Genomic DNA, 17122 nt, shown 5'->3' with positions numbered 1-17122 from the left:
AAAGCTTTCCCTGCTTAGTGTTTTTTTGTTTTGTTTTGTGGTTGGTTTTTTGGGGTTTCTTTTAGTTTGTTCTGCACACCATGACCAGTTCCCAGAGTTCTCAATTCAGCAATAAACCCACTCTTTAAAAAGGAAATCTCATTTTAAGGGCTTGGTGCATCCCTATTGAGACTATTCCAAAGGAAGTGAAATCATAGAGCCCTTCAGGTTGGAAGAAACCCTTAAGATCATCAAGTCCAACTGTTAACCCAGCACTGCCAAGCCCACCACTAAACCATGTCCCCAAGTACCACACCTACATGTTCTGAAATATTCCCAGGGATGGTGACTCCACCACTGCCCTGGGCAGCCTGTTCCAACGCTTTACAATCTCTTTGGTGAAGAAATTTTTATGTGCAGATCCATGTAAATATTTTAGCCACACAATCTGCCTTGCTACCAGTATACTAAACAAAAAGTCCTAAGAGGGAAACATAACCAGTTCCTTTTTCCCTGGCAAAAACCACAACTGGGTTGTGAAATATACCACACTGGAGAACAGATGCATGCATGGACATTCATAGGAGTTAGACTGAAAGAAACATGTCTGCCAGGAATCTTTTCCACTGCCTTTTTGTAGGAAAAGATCACATTCCTGAGGACCACAGGAAACTGAAAAGAAACCAGAGTCCTTGTGTGCTTCCTTCTGTTATTACTAAACAGGAGAAGAACAATAGTGCTAAATAAAAGCATGAAAATCATTCTGTTTTATATGACTTCATGGAAACTTAAAAGAATATAACCTAAAAACATGACTGTCTTCTCCAAATTCTTACCATCCCTATCACTGGCAATTCACCATAATTTTTCTGAATGCAAAGCGAGAGGTGAAGGCACTTGTAAGAATGTGCGTCACTTTTTGCCACATTAATGGGTGACAGCAAATTAAATTAAGCATCTTTTATGCATAGAAGAAAAAGAGCTCTTTCACTTTTTGCAAAAGCCCTGCCACTGGGAGACCAGAACAACTGTAGAACTAACAAAAACTCCATCCAAACAAAAGAAAATCTGTTGTTTTCACTACCCTTCAATTCCTTAAAAATCCATTTAACTCCTTCCTTTCTAGTTTGCAATTTATAACAACTCAAGAGGATTCAGCACTTTGGACAATGAAATTAATATTATTCACAAATTCATAACTTTTATTTCTAACTGTAGGGCCTTTTAACAGTCCTGCTTCTAGGTCCTAAGGGTGAACTTCTGTCTCCTTTGAACCCAACAGCAAAAGTTCCAAAGGACCAGGCAAGAGACTGGAAAGTTAATGGTTAATGACTTAAATAATCACCCATCTGTTGTCACAGCACCAAGCCTGACAGAGCTCAAGGTGTGTTTGGACAACCCTCTCAGGCACATGGTGGGATTTTTGGGGTCTCCTGTGCAAGGCCAGGAGTTGGACTTCGATGATTCTTGTGAATCCTTTTCAACTCAAGATATTTTATGAGTCTAGGACTATATGATTTTTCCAAACACACATCAAGGACTTCCCAAAGAGGAAGAGGCCAGGAAAGAATGCACTTTTCCTTGGCCACAGCTCCACAGTACAGAGGAGCAGGAGAAGATCCCCAAAAAGTCCCTGCTTGTAATGCATCATCTCTGTCTGAAGGTTTGCAGGAATGCCAACCATATACACCAAGCCCATGTATTGACATTTTGGGACATGCAGGCGAAACCCTGTGAAAAAGAGACTGGATGATTTCCCTGATCCCTAAATTATGGGCCATCATATAAATACTGCTACATCATATTCAGCCCAGCCAGCAGTTTCCACTTAAGAAGAAACCTAGGTGAGTTTCACAGGGCTGAAGGAGGGTGGTGGGTAATGTGTGGGCACTGCTGTGTAATGGAAGCTCCCACAGCACATATCCACACTGCATTTGGCTCTAGACAAAATGAAATGATGGTATCACTTTCATAAACATCAGGCTTGCACTGATGAAAACAGTGATTTTTTCCCCACATACACCCATAACCAACTTCTTATCTAAGTAAGGAGCTTGTAGTGCCATCTCTCTATTTACAGAATGCAAAACAGGCTTTGCTGGAAGTGAGCTTTGAACAAAGCAGTAAGCAGAGAAGGGCAACAATAACCAATAATTGCAGCTCCAACCCCAAATTAGGCAGAATCAACAACATCACTAGCATTGAACACTCAAAAGAATCATGAGGAAAAGTATGTAGGTCAGGTATTTTCAAATATGGCAAATACGACTTCCTAAAGGTCATAAATATATTAAAATGCACACTAAAGAGACTGAGGATTGCCACCAGACTGAAAAAGAGTTGCACTTGCAATTGTTGCATTTTCTCTCCATGAGTCTCTACCTTAAGTTCCCCTGCCCCAGGCAGAAGTGAAAGACCGTAGAAAGAAAAGTGTTCCCTACTTGCCTAAAAAGGCAAGATGACAAAAAAACCAATCCCCAAGACCAGACGGCACAACCAAAAAGGTTTAGGGAGATAGAACACGTTTTCATGCGTACCTGCCTCTTTGTACAAAACAAAATCCTTTTTGTAATGGGGATTTGTATAATTTTTAATGGCAATTGGTATTAGGAGGCAGGAGGGGGGAAAAATCCTTTACACTGGAACGCGGGGAAGGGTTGCAAACAGAACATGCAAAAGTACAGTCGCATCCAGGACAGTACAGATTCAGATTAAATGTTGCAAGTCCTTCAGAGAAGTCAGACTGAACTGCTGAGGAACCAACCAACTACCTTTGTGCCATACTTTTAATCCTTTCACATCCTTCTTTCCATGATCCTGAAGTTATCTGTCTCTGCCTCTTCCCCATTCTGACATGGGCACAGGAGAGCATCAGCAAAATTTCATGGATGGAACAGGTTGGAAGTTGGAGCCATTGCAAACCGTACCCACAATGGTAGACTACTGGAATTAGTATGAATTTTGATGACTAACCTATCTTCACATGTGTCTGCAAAACTCAATATCCAGAATCTCATCTGAAATCAGAAGTCTAGCCAGTGCTTTGATATAGATACTTGGGTTCTGTTTGCTGCTGTCCCTGTTCCCCCAGCCACTCCCCTTTCTCTTCTGATCAAGTCTCCACCATTTCTCAGTCATACTTTTTCAAAAATTAAAATAATCAGTGAAAGATATATATTTTTCAAGGTTTTTTTTATTAAAAAATAAAAATCAGAAATGGAAGTGTTACAGAATGCATAATTGTGTTTGCTCTGGAAATCCATGACTTACCAGTGCTCAGGAAGCCAAAGACACCGACCCGGTAGTTTGCCATCACAACAATGATGTTACCAATGGCAGCCAGGTATGATCCATCTAGGGTTGTCTTTCCCTCCTCAGCGTTGTAACTTCCCCCATTGTGGAAGAACAGCAACACTGACATGTTTCTGACCTGCCATGACAACGACCAGATTAATATTCCTGTAGACAACTTTGGTAGGTCACTGATGAGAACACAAGCAGCTTCCTCATGAACATTATCTAAGCCTTTTAAAGCTCTTTAACAGTGACCATAAAGAGGGGATATCTGCCTATCTGTCTAGAATTTAAGGGGTGTTGTCCACAGTTGTCCACAAATTGTCCACAATCATTAAAGAGGGCACCATCTCCAGTATAAAGAAGACCTAACAGCTCCCCTTTGTTCCACCAGCCAACATCTCCTCTAGGCCAGCTCCTTCTGCCTTGGCCACTGAGCATGTGGTGTGCTTGTCTTTGCTAGACCACATCTGCTTTACACAAACATGCAGGAAAAGTTGAAACAAGTGAGAAACAGGAGAAGGAAAAGGCCTGTTGGGTTGCTCCATCTTGAGTAAGACTAAGTCAATAGCTGTGCATAGCTGCTTCCTGGTCTCAAGTCTTCAGCACTCAAACACTGCCTAGTCTCAAAAATGTCACTTGACATTGATATTGATAACACTCCATGCTCCTTCAATCCCCATGGAAATTTTCCCCTACCAGATATATAGAGGGATCCTCCAGAGAGGACTGTCTCTGCAGAGGAGAGACTCACATCTCATGAAGCACAGAGGGACTCTGCCACAAAAGAGCCCAGTAGGATTCTTGGAATGGCAAGGAGTCCTGGTCTGCACCCATGTAATCGCTCCTGGCAGAGCCACCTGATTTTGCACAGAAACAGAAGCTTTTTCCCAAAGCAGCACCAGGTGTGGACCCCCTCTGTGCACACAGCAGGGCTGCAGCCAGGCTGCTGCTGCATGAGCAGCAAAAAGGCAGAACAGCCCCAGGACACCTCAGCACTTACCAGCAGGTTACAGGTCTGCCAAGATGACACTCAAAAGAAATATTCTTCAGTGAGCATAAGGGGGGAGCTTGGTTTGTTTTTTTCCTTTTTTTTTTTTTTTTTTCTTTCCTGTAGCAGCATCAAAGTACATCTGGGGTTGGTTTTCCCTGCACCTAGAGGGCATTGAGCTCTCTTGCTGTTATTTTCTGGATGGAGCTTAGCTAAACACAGCAGTCCCATCTGTTCTGGCAAAGAATGTCTCCAGCAAAAAAACAAACGGCTGTATGGGAGAAGCAGCAGAGTACTGATGGCTGCAGCATCCTGCAAAATCACAGATTAGCAGGCAAACTACCCTCAACTGCCCTTAATTTGCACAAAATTGTGTGCACTCCTCACTTATCTCTCTGATGAATCATCTCAGGGGCTTCTTGTGAACATGACAATGTTGCCAAGAGAACACAAGAAATTACAAGCACTGAGACAGTTGTTTTTTCTCATGAACTTCTCTTGAATTGAAACTGCCTAACTTGTAGTGCCTTGTCCCTGGTTCCCATTTCTGCACCGCATGCAAGACAGAGAGAGATGGGGGTGAAGAAAAAAGTTAAATCATCTGTTATCACATGGAAATTCATTCTGGAATACAACCACATCGAGCTGTGTCAGCTAAAATCGCATTAATCATTATTTTGAGCCTTCTCCATCCCCTCAGCTCAGCATGGTTAAGCCTGAGGCTCACACTAAGCATTTCCCAAGTGTCTACATCCTCCATAGCACTATGACCTCCAGCTGACCCGTAAATTGCATATTACAGTATTCTGAGTGACGTCACACAAAAAAAAAGCTTAAGAAGGGCAAAGATGGGCAGTAAAATTTGGAAATGACAAACCAAAACAACAGTTGCAACAGATATGGAGTAATTCAGGGGAAGACTTAGCACTGGGACTGTGCACAGAGACAAGCATCTGGATGTAGCATTCCAATTTCTGGTCTGCACTAAGCCATGGTAAGCCCAGCAGCTCCATCATGGTCTCATGACTGCAGGGGCTTAGGTCCCATGTGCAAACCCTACGGGGGGAATGAAATTCAGCAGCCACCAGGAAGCTGCAAGTCAGCTGGAAGTCTGAAAAGCTTCATAATATTCATAACCATCTTGTCCATCACAGAATGACAGCATGGTTAACCTTGTGTTGGGGCCATCTGGTCCAACCTCCCTGCTCATCCTTCTGTAAAACACTTGATGAGCTACTTGGCAGGGATAGATTTAAACTTGACCAAGACAAGCAACCTCCAGTGTTTTTACTACTGTACAATATTGCTCTGTAAAGAATTGAGTGCAGTGGGGATGAGTAGGAAGAGAGATAGTTTCTATTCCTATTTAATGGAAATTTTAAAGTCTTGATCTTACAATTGAACTTTTTCTAAATAAAGGCAAAGCGCAGCTTTGCTTTGCTAGTGTGACAGGTGGTGATGATTATAGGAGGAAAAAAGCCAGAAGTGCCAGTTTAACTGTGGTACATGTAGCTATGGAAGCAAAATGATGTCATTCACCTTCTTCACTGCTTGACACTTTGAGAGTCCTTTGGTGACAGACAGCAGCCCCTGCACAGTGCTCTTTTTCAGGCTCAAAATGCTCCTGAATGACCCCTGCATTCACTTCCCTCTGGGAGATTTTATATTCCATACTTACTAGCTAATTTAACTTTCCATGGGCTGAAAATCTATAACTATCTCTCTGTATGTGAGCAAAAAATAGAGCTTGCCACAAAAAGAGGCAGGAAAATGCAATGCCTTCTGTTCCCAGCTACTTCTGCAAAACCAGAAGCTTTAGTCCTCTCCTGGACTAGACTTATGCATGTGAAACTGATTTTCTTGATTGGACCTACTTTTACCTTACACGTCTACAAAAGACAGGAGAGATTCAGTTCACAGGACTGACAAGGAGAAGAGACAAGCCTATTTAGTCTGGTGGAAAATACAATGCTTTCAAATAAACAATCTTGAAAGCAGCTCTTAAGCATAGATGGCAAACTGCCTGGGACAGTGACCTGATGTTTTCAATAAGTGGTGACTGCACTCAAGGCAAAATGACAGTCTCATGCTGCAGGGAGAAGATGGACTGCTGGTCCCTCTGGTGATTAAAATGGGCTTGCGAGGGACTCGCTGTGCTGCTGTCAGATTGCTAAACCAGCTCTCTCCAGACATGCAGTATGACAGACTCATAAATTTCTATCACAACGACCATCACCTTCTGAAAATTGCCAGTACTGTGGAAAGAAAAAGTTCTTGTCTCTGGGCCCACTCTTCAATGGGATTCACATGTTATTTATCCCCAGCCCCCCAGGGGTTGGCCAATCATTTTAGCTTGGCTTTAACGTGAAGCTTTCTTTTATATCTGTTTAGAATGAGAAAAATCAAGAACTTTCCAATGACAATCCCTCATATTGTACCAGTGGCCCAGTAATTTTTGAAATGTCTATTTTTAAGCTCTGTGAGCTGGCCACAAATCTAGCATTGCTTGCCACCCTCATTTCCCAACAGACCTCCCACAGATGTCAACAGGGGAACAGTAAAGATGAGGGTGAAAAAAAACCATCAGCAGGTCCCTGACTGGTGGTAAGTGTTGATGTATTGTATTGCAGTATTGTCTCCTGGACAGATGGTCTCCTTGCAGGAACACTGCCATCTCCGTCCTTAACTTCTCCTCCTTTGTTGCCACCTTCTTCTCATGTTTTGTTTCTCTGTCTCTCTCTTATTTCTAGCTTTTTAGTGTGCTGTCCTCCTAGCCACTCAATGCAGCTAACACAAAGACTGTAGGGAATACTCTTGTACCAGTAAAAACACCAGAGCACCTAATTTAACTTTGCAGGCTTTGTGAACAACACAGGAGAAACAGCCATTCATGCCAATTAAAAGTACTTTGGAAAGAGACAATGTTCAGCTACAAAAAAAAAATCGACTTTAATTACATCTCTTACTTACAGTGGTGGCAGGAACAAAGATGTGCAGATACAGACAGTCTTCACTGACAGACTGTGAAGGGGCCTCTCCATCTCCTGGCTGCCAACATGCTGCCCTAGAGACACAGATTGAGAAAGTTACAATAAAAAAGGCTTGTACTCTTCTTCCACTGATGATACTTCCTTGTATTCTGATGCATTAGGTTAATAAAATCTGTAAATCTCGATCATATTTAAAACTGTGCCCACCTATAGGTTAATAATAGGTGTGTGGGTTTGTATGCACACACATAATATATTGTATTTGTGTGTCTAGAACCCTTCCTCAGACACCCTGCCTTATTTTAAAATGCTTAAAACTTGAAAATATGCTTTCAAAAAACCCACACTTTACATAAACTGCAAAAAAATAGCACCAACTGCAAGGAGAGCAGGGCCGGGGGTCTCAGGCACAGTGTCCCCTTCTATTGGCTGCACACCTACAAAATCCACTCTTTTGCTGAAATGCCGGTTATAAATTTAAATTTCTAATAATCTGCGGGCTACATACATTTTTAGTTATTTTTAGTGGTCTGTGGGCTACATTTCTTTGTTTTTAATTTAAATTCTAATGGTCTGTGGGACTATTTGATAAGTTCAAAATTTTAATGCATTTTTAAAATCTCTGCTCTAAGCATCATAGCAGACCATTAATAGTGTCAATTAAAGTTAAAAGTACCCTTTCAATAGGAATTCAGCAGCCAACCGTGTAGAGCAAATAATTTTCTGGCCATCATCTGAATGAAATTCATCTGCTTAAGCATATCAAGCTTGAATCAAGTGGATGATTTTTGCTGTTCAGTGACAAGCTAGTTTGAAGCCAGTTCCTTCTATTTCACAGTTATATCCATACCACACAATGAGTTATGGAAAAAAAAATCGTAATTTATTAGTGAAGAAGCCAAAAGAGGCTTTGGAAAAGCTGGTAATATCTCCGAGAATTATTTCCAAATTACCGTTTTTAATGCCCTTGTAAAATTTTGTCCTGAAGGTGTGAAGAAATTATTAGAAAACTACAAGCAAAAGGACCAGACTTAATGGAATTCTATAATATTTTTTTTTTCCATAAGGGAGATTCCTAGGATGGTGATGTCACTCAGCAACTTTCACACTGACATAGTGAAGCACATCATCTCCAACCAAAACAGTTAAAGCCATTTTAGCCAGAAAAAATACAAAATCCCAGGCAGGAAACCTTCCAGGACAATACGTCTTACACTATTAATCATACAGCTTTCCACAGGGCAGCAGGGATCATCACCCGTTATCATGGCTTTTTTTTCTCCAGCTCCCAGGAGAAAGGCTGCCACCTGCTGAAGCAAGTCCATAGCTCTTCCAGCAGCTGGAGACTTCAATACCTTGCTGGGGTTTTGGGTTGGGTTGATTTGGGTTGATTTTGGTTGGGGTTTTTAAGATTTTTAAGTCTTTAATCAAGTCCAAGCTCAAAAGTAAATATTTCTCTTCCATCTGTAATGGCACTGTGCTAATGGGTATTTCTTATATACAAATTGAGCAGCATCAATATAGAATCCTAAAAAAATCAACAGTTTCTATACATAAAGTGAGGTCTCTCCAATTTCCCAAATGTAAACTCAAATAATTGTTTTTTTAACCTTATATGAATAATAGAAGATAATGGCATTTTGGATAGGAAGAACTGTGAATTCAAAAGAAGGAACAGATTAACTAAGGTCCCTAAATTGTTTTGAAAATCCCAGCCAGGATGCTCATTGAAACCCCAGGTCTTCAAGGGGAGACCACAGAGGCAGGTGGGTCTAACTAAGCCCTACAAGACACCACACTGTGGCTCAGACAGCAAGAACTGGTGCTTTGTGTGCTAAACTAACACCTCTATACACCTGAGGAAACAAAAAGCCACATCCCACCAGATCCCTTCTATGTACATGAGGTTGTGGCTGCTGTGGTTGTGCTGTTCACACCTCCACAGCTCAGGTGCAACCTGAAGGACGGGATCACCAAAGGCCAAATACACTTTCAACTCCCCAGGTATTTGCCTTTTAATAGCTTTTGGACAGAAGAGATTGATCTTCTGGGTCCTTCAGCCTGATCTCCTGGATGCTACTAGGCAGAGAATTTCTATATGAGGCCCACAGCTTCTGGCTACATCAGTATTTAAGCGCCCCTGTTGGATTAAATGTCTACAGATTTATGGCTCAGCAGGAGGAAAATATATTTGTATAAATAAAATAAATGCCTGTATAAATACTATTCAGAATGGAAACGGACTGGCAGCAGACAGTTGGTGGAGAGTTATGCAGAGATTCAAGGCAATGGAGTGTACTGGAATTTGCCTTTTCTCTTGAGGTACTTGCATGCTTTAACATATAGATGGAGAAATTATTCTCTTTGCTAAGCAAAGTCTCAAACTTTTGTCTATCTGTACTCTGTAGGTTGCTTAGCAAGAAAGGACATGAGTATTGTGGTGATCACTCCAGCAGCTTTCATATCTGTAGGAACCCAGAGTGCCGAAAATATTCTCTGCCTGTTTTTAAGGGTTCTTACCCCCCTGAACAACACTGTTTTAACCTCCAACCTTGGAAAAAATTACCAGTGATCAGACAAGAACTAGAAAATACAATGGTGTGAATTAGGTGATAGACTACTATGTAAGATTGTCACAGGGTGAAAAACTTAGAGGTTTTGGGCTTCTCTTCATAGTAAATAGATAAGAGTAAAAAATATCAAAATGGAGGATTGTTGTTGTTCTCTAAACCTTCTTCTCCTTCTTCTACTACTCCATATTCTGCAGTAAAAGTAGTTTGGAATGACTGGATACAGAATTCCGCAGTTCCTGCCCATGTTACTGAATAATTGGTAAGAAAGTGAAAATAATATATGTTTTTAATAACTATTGGTTAAATTATCTTTAAAAGGCTGTGTAAATCTTGATAATTAGACTTCATTCCTGCTTTCTGTGCTCTATGCTGTACCTGGGTCACGCTAGTGGCTCTGTTCCTCTGATAAGACTTAATAAACAACTATCTGGCAGCATTGAAACTCCAGAAAAAGTCTCGGTTTATCTTTGAAACTCCTTTCAAGGACTTCTAGAAAATTCTCTCCTATCAGGAGGGATTTGATTTATGGCACGGTTCAGTGTCACATATCCCTGGAGGGACAGGCACTCCTGCAGATGGTCATGGGGGTTCCTTACCGAGCCACTGTGGCATTCCAGGTTTCCACCCAAGCAAAGGGCTCTGGGGGACTAAAGCGCCTCTCTCCAAGGGGAGGGGCAGCGTAGGGGATCCCCAGGAACTGGCTGATGTTTCTCCATTCTGATCCCATGCGGATCACCTGGGATTTGCCCATCAGAAGTCCATGGGATGGGATGTACACGGTTGGGGTTGAATTCAATTCAGAAATGGGCAGGAGTGAACCTGTCATAGGGTGAACAGAGGAAAAAAAATATTTTTTTCGAGTTAGTACCATTTCAGAAATGAAAATTAGACCAATTTCCCATAGTTTTAAACTGTTAAGTGTCCACTTCTTTAAATGAAACACAGATAAATTTGTGATAGTTTTCCTATTAAAAAGTTCATTAAAAACAGCTGAGTGATACCTCCTGCTATTTCTCTCCTAAAACAATGTATTTCATAGGCAAGAACAAAATTCTAAGACATGGGACTAAAACCTGTACAGAACAATAAACACACAAGTCTAGCTTTTATGTCTCAGTTTGTGATTTTGTTTCACTTGGTAATGATAAATCCCCTTTTCTCTTGTTGAGTTTCAACCCAGAAGGTTCTCTTTGACTTCACAGAACTTCAGTGAAAAGAAAAGGAAAATTTTCTCCTCTTTCCCCTTATTGTTACCTGGGTTCTAATTATCTCTAATAAATGAAATAATCAGTATTACATAAAATGAAAGCAGTCTCTTTAAAAATCAAGGGGAATAAACCCAACAAAACTCATAGTCTCAAATAAGTATGTAACCAAACAAGAGAATTTTTACTTATCTACACTGCCTACACGACTTCTTTTTCTCTCATAAATAATTTTCACTTCTTTAAAATATTATTTCATCCTGTTTAGGGAGCAAGGATGTCTGGCTGGGTTTTTTTTTGTTTGTTTTCTCAAGAGATTGTCCTTAATACTTTCAATTGACACTGGCTTTTCAACACTCCTAGTGTTATTGTCTGAGCTTAAAAGGAAGAGCATATCAAAGCATCTTCTGCAGATGAAAAGGGAGGAGCTGGATTTTCATTATTGTTGTTTGGTTTTACTATTCTGCACTTTCTAAAACATCTTTCATAAACTAGACTTCCTCTGTTATGCCTGCTTCAACACTAGAGGGCAACACTATGATTCATGCATTTTTAAAACAGCATTTGTGGATATTTTTCCCATCCTCCTGGCTGTAACTCCACTAAAACAGCCATGGGCAAGTGTCTAGGAGACATCCAAATTGCTTTGTGTCTAGTGAGGAATACCTCACTCCTCCATTCACAAGAATTGTGCACAGGCCACCACAGATGAGGTCCTTCCTCCATAGCCTTAACCTGTTCTTACCTTGTCTCCTATAGATATAGGTAGCAGGTTCTTTGAGTAAAACCCAGCAGCTCTGCCCTTGCAGGCCATGGGTGCATATCTGTGTATCAGGGTAGAAAAGGCACCTTATGGCTGAAGGCTGGATTTCCAGTGTAACCACTGTACATGACTGGTTCTTTGAACAAGCTATGAAATGAAACATGAAGAAAAAGAGCAGGTAAAATGTATTCTCACATTGTTACACCATTCTTAAAAGAAAGGTTTTACAACAGGTGAAGCCACAAGGATATGGTGTAGTTCTAAAGCTGAATAATGGGACATAAATGTCCTCAAATCCCAGAAGTCTCCAAAATAGCCGAAGGACAGAAGGTTATATTGGTTTTAAAACTGAATAATACAGCAAAAGAACTATTATCACAGGTTTTAGAAGGAGAAAAACATCATCTAGTAAAGTGCTGATAACCTCATCTGAATTCTAACAGTCCCCAGTAAGTGGGAACTTTCCCTTATTTCTACCACTCTGTGGCATTGAGGATTTCCCAGACATGTGAAATTGAAGGACTCTTTGCTGTCTATTCAGGCTGTAGATAAAAGCACTTCTCTTTGCTGTTACTGCAGCTCAAGCCCTGCTTCTTCCCAGCTCTCAGTTAACCCTCCCTCACACACCACTGCCACAGATTGCTTTAGGTAATGGCAGGTGGGTTTCTCATCTGTCCCAATTGATGAGCTTCCCTTAACTGTTCTTTAGAAAAACAAGACATCATTGCTTTATTTGCTACAATATTGTACAATGCCTGGAGAAGTAAGAGATCTCTGTGCCCAAGAGGTATCAAAATTACCCAATCACTCTATGGCATTTTAAATCTATTGTATCTTTCTTTAGCTAAACTACTTCAGGTCCCCTCTCTCAGATTAAGAAACAGTAGTTTCTTAATAGTCTTTAAAAACAAGTAAAATCAGTATTTCTATGTTAGAAATGGGAAAGCTGTTCTTGGTTTTTCAAGCTCATAAGTCAGTATTTTCTGTAAAGCTGTCAATGACCATTTCTTACCAGATAGGCAAAAATCTCTGGCAGTAGAGAAGTCATTGGATATATCTCTACTAACATGCATAACTTCAAAGTTTGAGATGGATGAATCCATGAGAACAGATGACACATTTAAGGGTTGCCATGCATCCACATACTCTGTAAAATGAACCACAAAAAAATAATATGGCTAGAAGAAGCAGCAAAAACTTCAGAGGAAGCTAACATAGAGTTAAAAGCATTGGGGATTTCCCCAGTGAACAAGCGTCATCTTACTCTGCATCAACTGAGAATAAATTAAATATTCAAAGGTCTGTGACTGACTTGAACATCCATTCCCATATTCAGAGGTCACATATTACATGGTTTACAAAGGTATTTAGTAAAGAAATAGGCAATCTAGAGCAGTTTTATCCAGATTTGAATGTAAATACAACTGATTTAAATAAAAGGTTACTTAACGGGCCTAATTGCATTAAAGGGCATGGGTCATAATGCTTGCACACAAGTTCCTGAAAAGGTACAGCCACTAACTTCTTGGAAAGCAATTGGAGGTTAATTTGATCATTTCAATTTGATTTGCTGGACAGAATTATATTTCAATTCTATGAACAGTTTTAATGTCATGTAACTTCTACATAATTAAGATTTCATTTAATTTCATAGGCACATATACACAAATATGTACATGTGTATAACTATAATCATGTCCATTACATATATGTATATTTCCATATATACATTTTACACGTATGTACCTGTGTGAGCATGCATATGCATATATGTACTAACTCTGGTATTCCTCAAGAATTGTCCTTTTATCTCACAATATATTTTAAAAAAATACCAAAACATTTTTTTCACATACATAGATAAAAATATCTGAGAACTCTCAATTTTGCACACAGAAGACAAAAAAAGAAGGTTTGGGACAGAATGAGCCTTTAATTATTTTAGTTCCTTTCAGCAGTTCAGTATGTTGTAAAAGCAAAAGGCCCTGCTGCGGCCAGTGAGTCAAAAACAGTAGGTTGGTGTTAACCTCTCCATGTAATTGTAGGGTGAGGACAGAGCAAAGTCAGCAGTTCCTCTGCTATTCCTAGTGAGCAGGTCTTGACCTTGAGTTCATTGACCCACACAGATGCGAAAGTCATTTCATGAAACGTTTCTTTTAGTCTACTGAGAAATCAGTGGCTGGCAAAGATGGCCAACGTTTCCTTTCTCCCCCTCTCACAGAAAGACAGTTTGACCATAGCACTCAACATCAGACCTGAGTCTGAGGTCTGGAGTCCATACAATCAACTTGAAACTCCTGGTGTTGACACACTTGTCCAGTTGATGAGAACCCAAGACCCAAAACACACCACAGACAAGGCTGCATCCTTCCTTGAGCAAATAGGCAGGGAATAGCAGTGACTAATTTAGTTTTCATAATTATTGTAAAATTCATGACAACACAGAGTAACTGCCACAATTCCGGGCTCTACAATGACACAAAAAGTCTTTGCTTTTGCAAGGTACATCCTTCACTAGGAAGTGTAAACCTCAAGCATGAATTATCTCATAAAGGACAAGCTGAAAAATCCTGATGTGCTACCACCACTGCCAAGGCTGTTGCCTTAGGGCTTGGTTCCTTTGCCATGCCCCCTGCTCAAGAAAACATCTGATGGAGTGATGCACTGACCTACTGTATTCTATAGAACTTCCCAAAGTTCAGGTTTTGAACTAGAGGCAAGAAAGCAGGACTGGGTCCTGTGGGTCCTCTACAGCCACCTCAAAATCATTCCATTCCTGTTATACTTGTGAGCAACTCTTCCAAAAGAAGGAAGATTGTTGCTGCCTGTAGATACCTTCCATAGAAGATTAAGGTCCCCAGCTAAGTAGAAATAAAGGTTAATTTGGTGTTGCCCTGTTTTATGTTAACACCACAAGTTGACTTGAGTCACAGAGAGGCAAAGTCATCAGCAGCACTGCATCCAGAGGGGATCTGAATTAGTCAGGAGCAATGGCCCTGAAGTCACTGCTTGACTTGTGTAACAGAATGACTGCGTTGGAATTTTTCCCCTTAAGAACTGACTATTCAATTATTTTAGAGGAAGAGAGTGATTTTAGTCATGTGGAAATGACTGTTTTTCATACTGTCAATGGTTTATCTTTTTAAAAAACATCTCCTATGAGCTACTGCATGACCTGAGTTACAAAATTTCAGCCTCTACATCTAGGGTGACAGTTTGTGGCACTTATTTAGAAAGATACTTTAAAAAACAGACATAAATTTTAAGTGATGGGGAATTAACCATCCCCTCCTGAGATTTTCTGCCCACATTACTAGATCCCTCAGGTCTTTCTCTTCCAGACTGAATTTCACCAATTTATGTTTTCAGTTTGGTTTGTTTGTTTTTTTAAATAAGATATAAACAAGAAAAGATTTCTTTTATCAATATGACTCAAAGTCTGTTTTTACCTAAGAGCCATGCTGCTATCCTGTGCTGGGTACAGTACCAGCACCTGAGGTCCTACTATGGGAACAAGCAAAATTTCTAGGTTAAGACAAAGCTTCCAATTACCAGCTGTGGTTCTTTCAACGAGAGCCTTGTCTGGATTCCACTGTAACACAAAAAGTCTGGGTGCACCAGTGGTTTTGGAACATATTTCCCCAGACCCTTTTCCCATAGCTTCCCTGACTCACTGAGTGACCTTGGGCAAGTCTCGTCATCCTCACGTGCCTCCATTCCCCATAGGCCAACCATTCAGAGGGCTCCTTGCTCTCTCAGGAAGGAAATTCAAAACGAGTCCACAAAAGCAAAATAAACTTTTTGGATTTACACATCTGACACTTGAATTTTTCCTCCTATACCTATTTCACAAGCTAAACTTTCTAGTTCTACATTAGAAGATATTTATTTTATCCCTTTATGTGGGATAGAGTAAAATCGGGAGCATACATTTTATATACATATAGGCACACTGGGCACGGAAGAGTGACCACTCATGATGCAAACATCCACAGATCATACATTCCTATCTAACCTGATTATTCATTTCCCCAAATCTCACAAAAGTCACCCTTGCCACCGCCCACATGGGGTTGTTCTTTGGGTTGGCTTGGGGTTTATGTTGGGTTTTTTTCATTCTCAGTCCTGGACGAAGCATTCATAATCTCAGATCAGATTTAAATGCTGAGACTCCCAATTTTTTTTCATTTCCCTTTATCTGCCCAGCTGACCTCAGATGCAGAGAGATATAGAAACATTAATGCTTATTTTAACAACAGAGCAAAACTCTTTAACCCAGTGCCATGCATGACACCACGGTGGACATTGGCAGCCAGCAGTGAACTGCTAAAGAGATGTTGGGTATTGGTTGCTTCTTCCCTTCTCCTGAAAGCAGATCCAGCAACACCCACAGCGATGCACACCCATGCTTCATTCCATGAGCAAAACACGACTTTTCATGGCTGATCTAAACTTGTTTCATATAGAAACTGCTCTCACGAGGCAGAGCTACAGACTGGCCCTGTGCTACTGGCAATGCATGGTGCACCTGATAGGCTGGAAGACATTTCTGATTTATATTGGGGTTGAGCTCTGACCTTCCAACCCACATTTTGGCAAAGGCTTTCATTGGATAATTACAGCCCTCTGAATCCAGCCACCTCCATAACTCTCATTGCAAAATTATAGATGTCCCATACAGAGAGCCTCTCTCTTCCAGATGTTCTTGTTTGGGTAGGCAAGGTTAAGACTGGATTTGCAAAAAGACTCACGCTGGCCTTACTCTGTTCCCGCTCCAGTCACAAGATCACAAGACTGGAATAGATTTCCTGAAGACATAGAGTTCAGCCTCCCACTTTCACAGGCAATGAGATTATAAAATCCTTGTCATAAAGTCAACAAAAGCTTCATCACTGACTTCAGTGGAAGAAAAGAGGCATCAGTTCTAAGTTTGCTGCAAAATTTAACACCTGATATAAGGAAACAGAGACACAGGAGTGCAGTAAAATAACAAGTTAAATTTAGAAGAAAATCTGTGAAGTTGAGGATGGCAATATGAGGTTAAGGAGGTACATAAATCAGACCTCTGGGCTCAGTATGCCTGATTTATGCTTGAAAGACAAATTGTATTCTTAATTCTGAAATCTGTGAGCCATATTAGTAGCCCTGACTCAAGCCCAAAACACACTTGGAAACTGAACTTGGTGCTTTATATTCCTAATGTTCAAAGGGGTTTTTTTCCAATAACCTGTCTGTACACCAATGATCTTCAAAGACAGCAAATCATCAACTCACAGTGGACTTGCAGAAAATATACTCTCCCTAAAACAGAACTACTTCTTGTTTTT

General features: G+C 40.5%; 1 protein-coding gene across 1 annotated transcript in view; it reads right to left on the bottom strand.

The window, feature by feature from the left end:
- Positions 1-17122, bottom strand: part of TG (thyroglobulin) — a gene marked incomplete at both ends in the record, with an annotated part of 148988 nt that overhangs the window by 67108 nt on the left and 64758 nt on the right. Inside the window, 5 exons of the mRNA XM_082288942.1 lie at positions 3250-3409; positions 7235-7328; positions 10424-10646; positions 11778-11942; positions 12808-12942. Coding sequence (XP_082145068.1) covers positions 3250-3409; positions 7235-7328; positions 10424-10646; positions 11778-11942; positions 12808-12942 — 777 coding nt within the window. The remainder of the gene's footprint in view (positions 1-3249; positions 3410-7234; positions 7329-10423; positions 10647-11777; positions 11943-12807; positions 12943-17122) is intronic.

Source organism: Coloeus monedula (assembly GCF_965178545.1).
Source record: "Coloeus monedula genome assembly, chromosome: 1".
NCBI classification, from domain to species: Eukaryota; Metazoa; Chordata; class Aves; order Passeriformes; family Corvidae; genus Coloeus; species Coloeus monedula.
The sequence above is the reverse complement of the archived record's forward strand: the minus strand, read 5'-3'. Positions and strand labels throughout refer to the sequence as shown.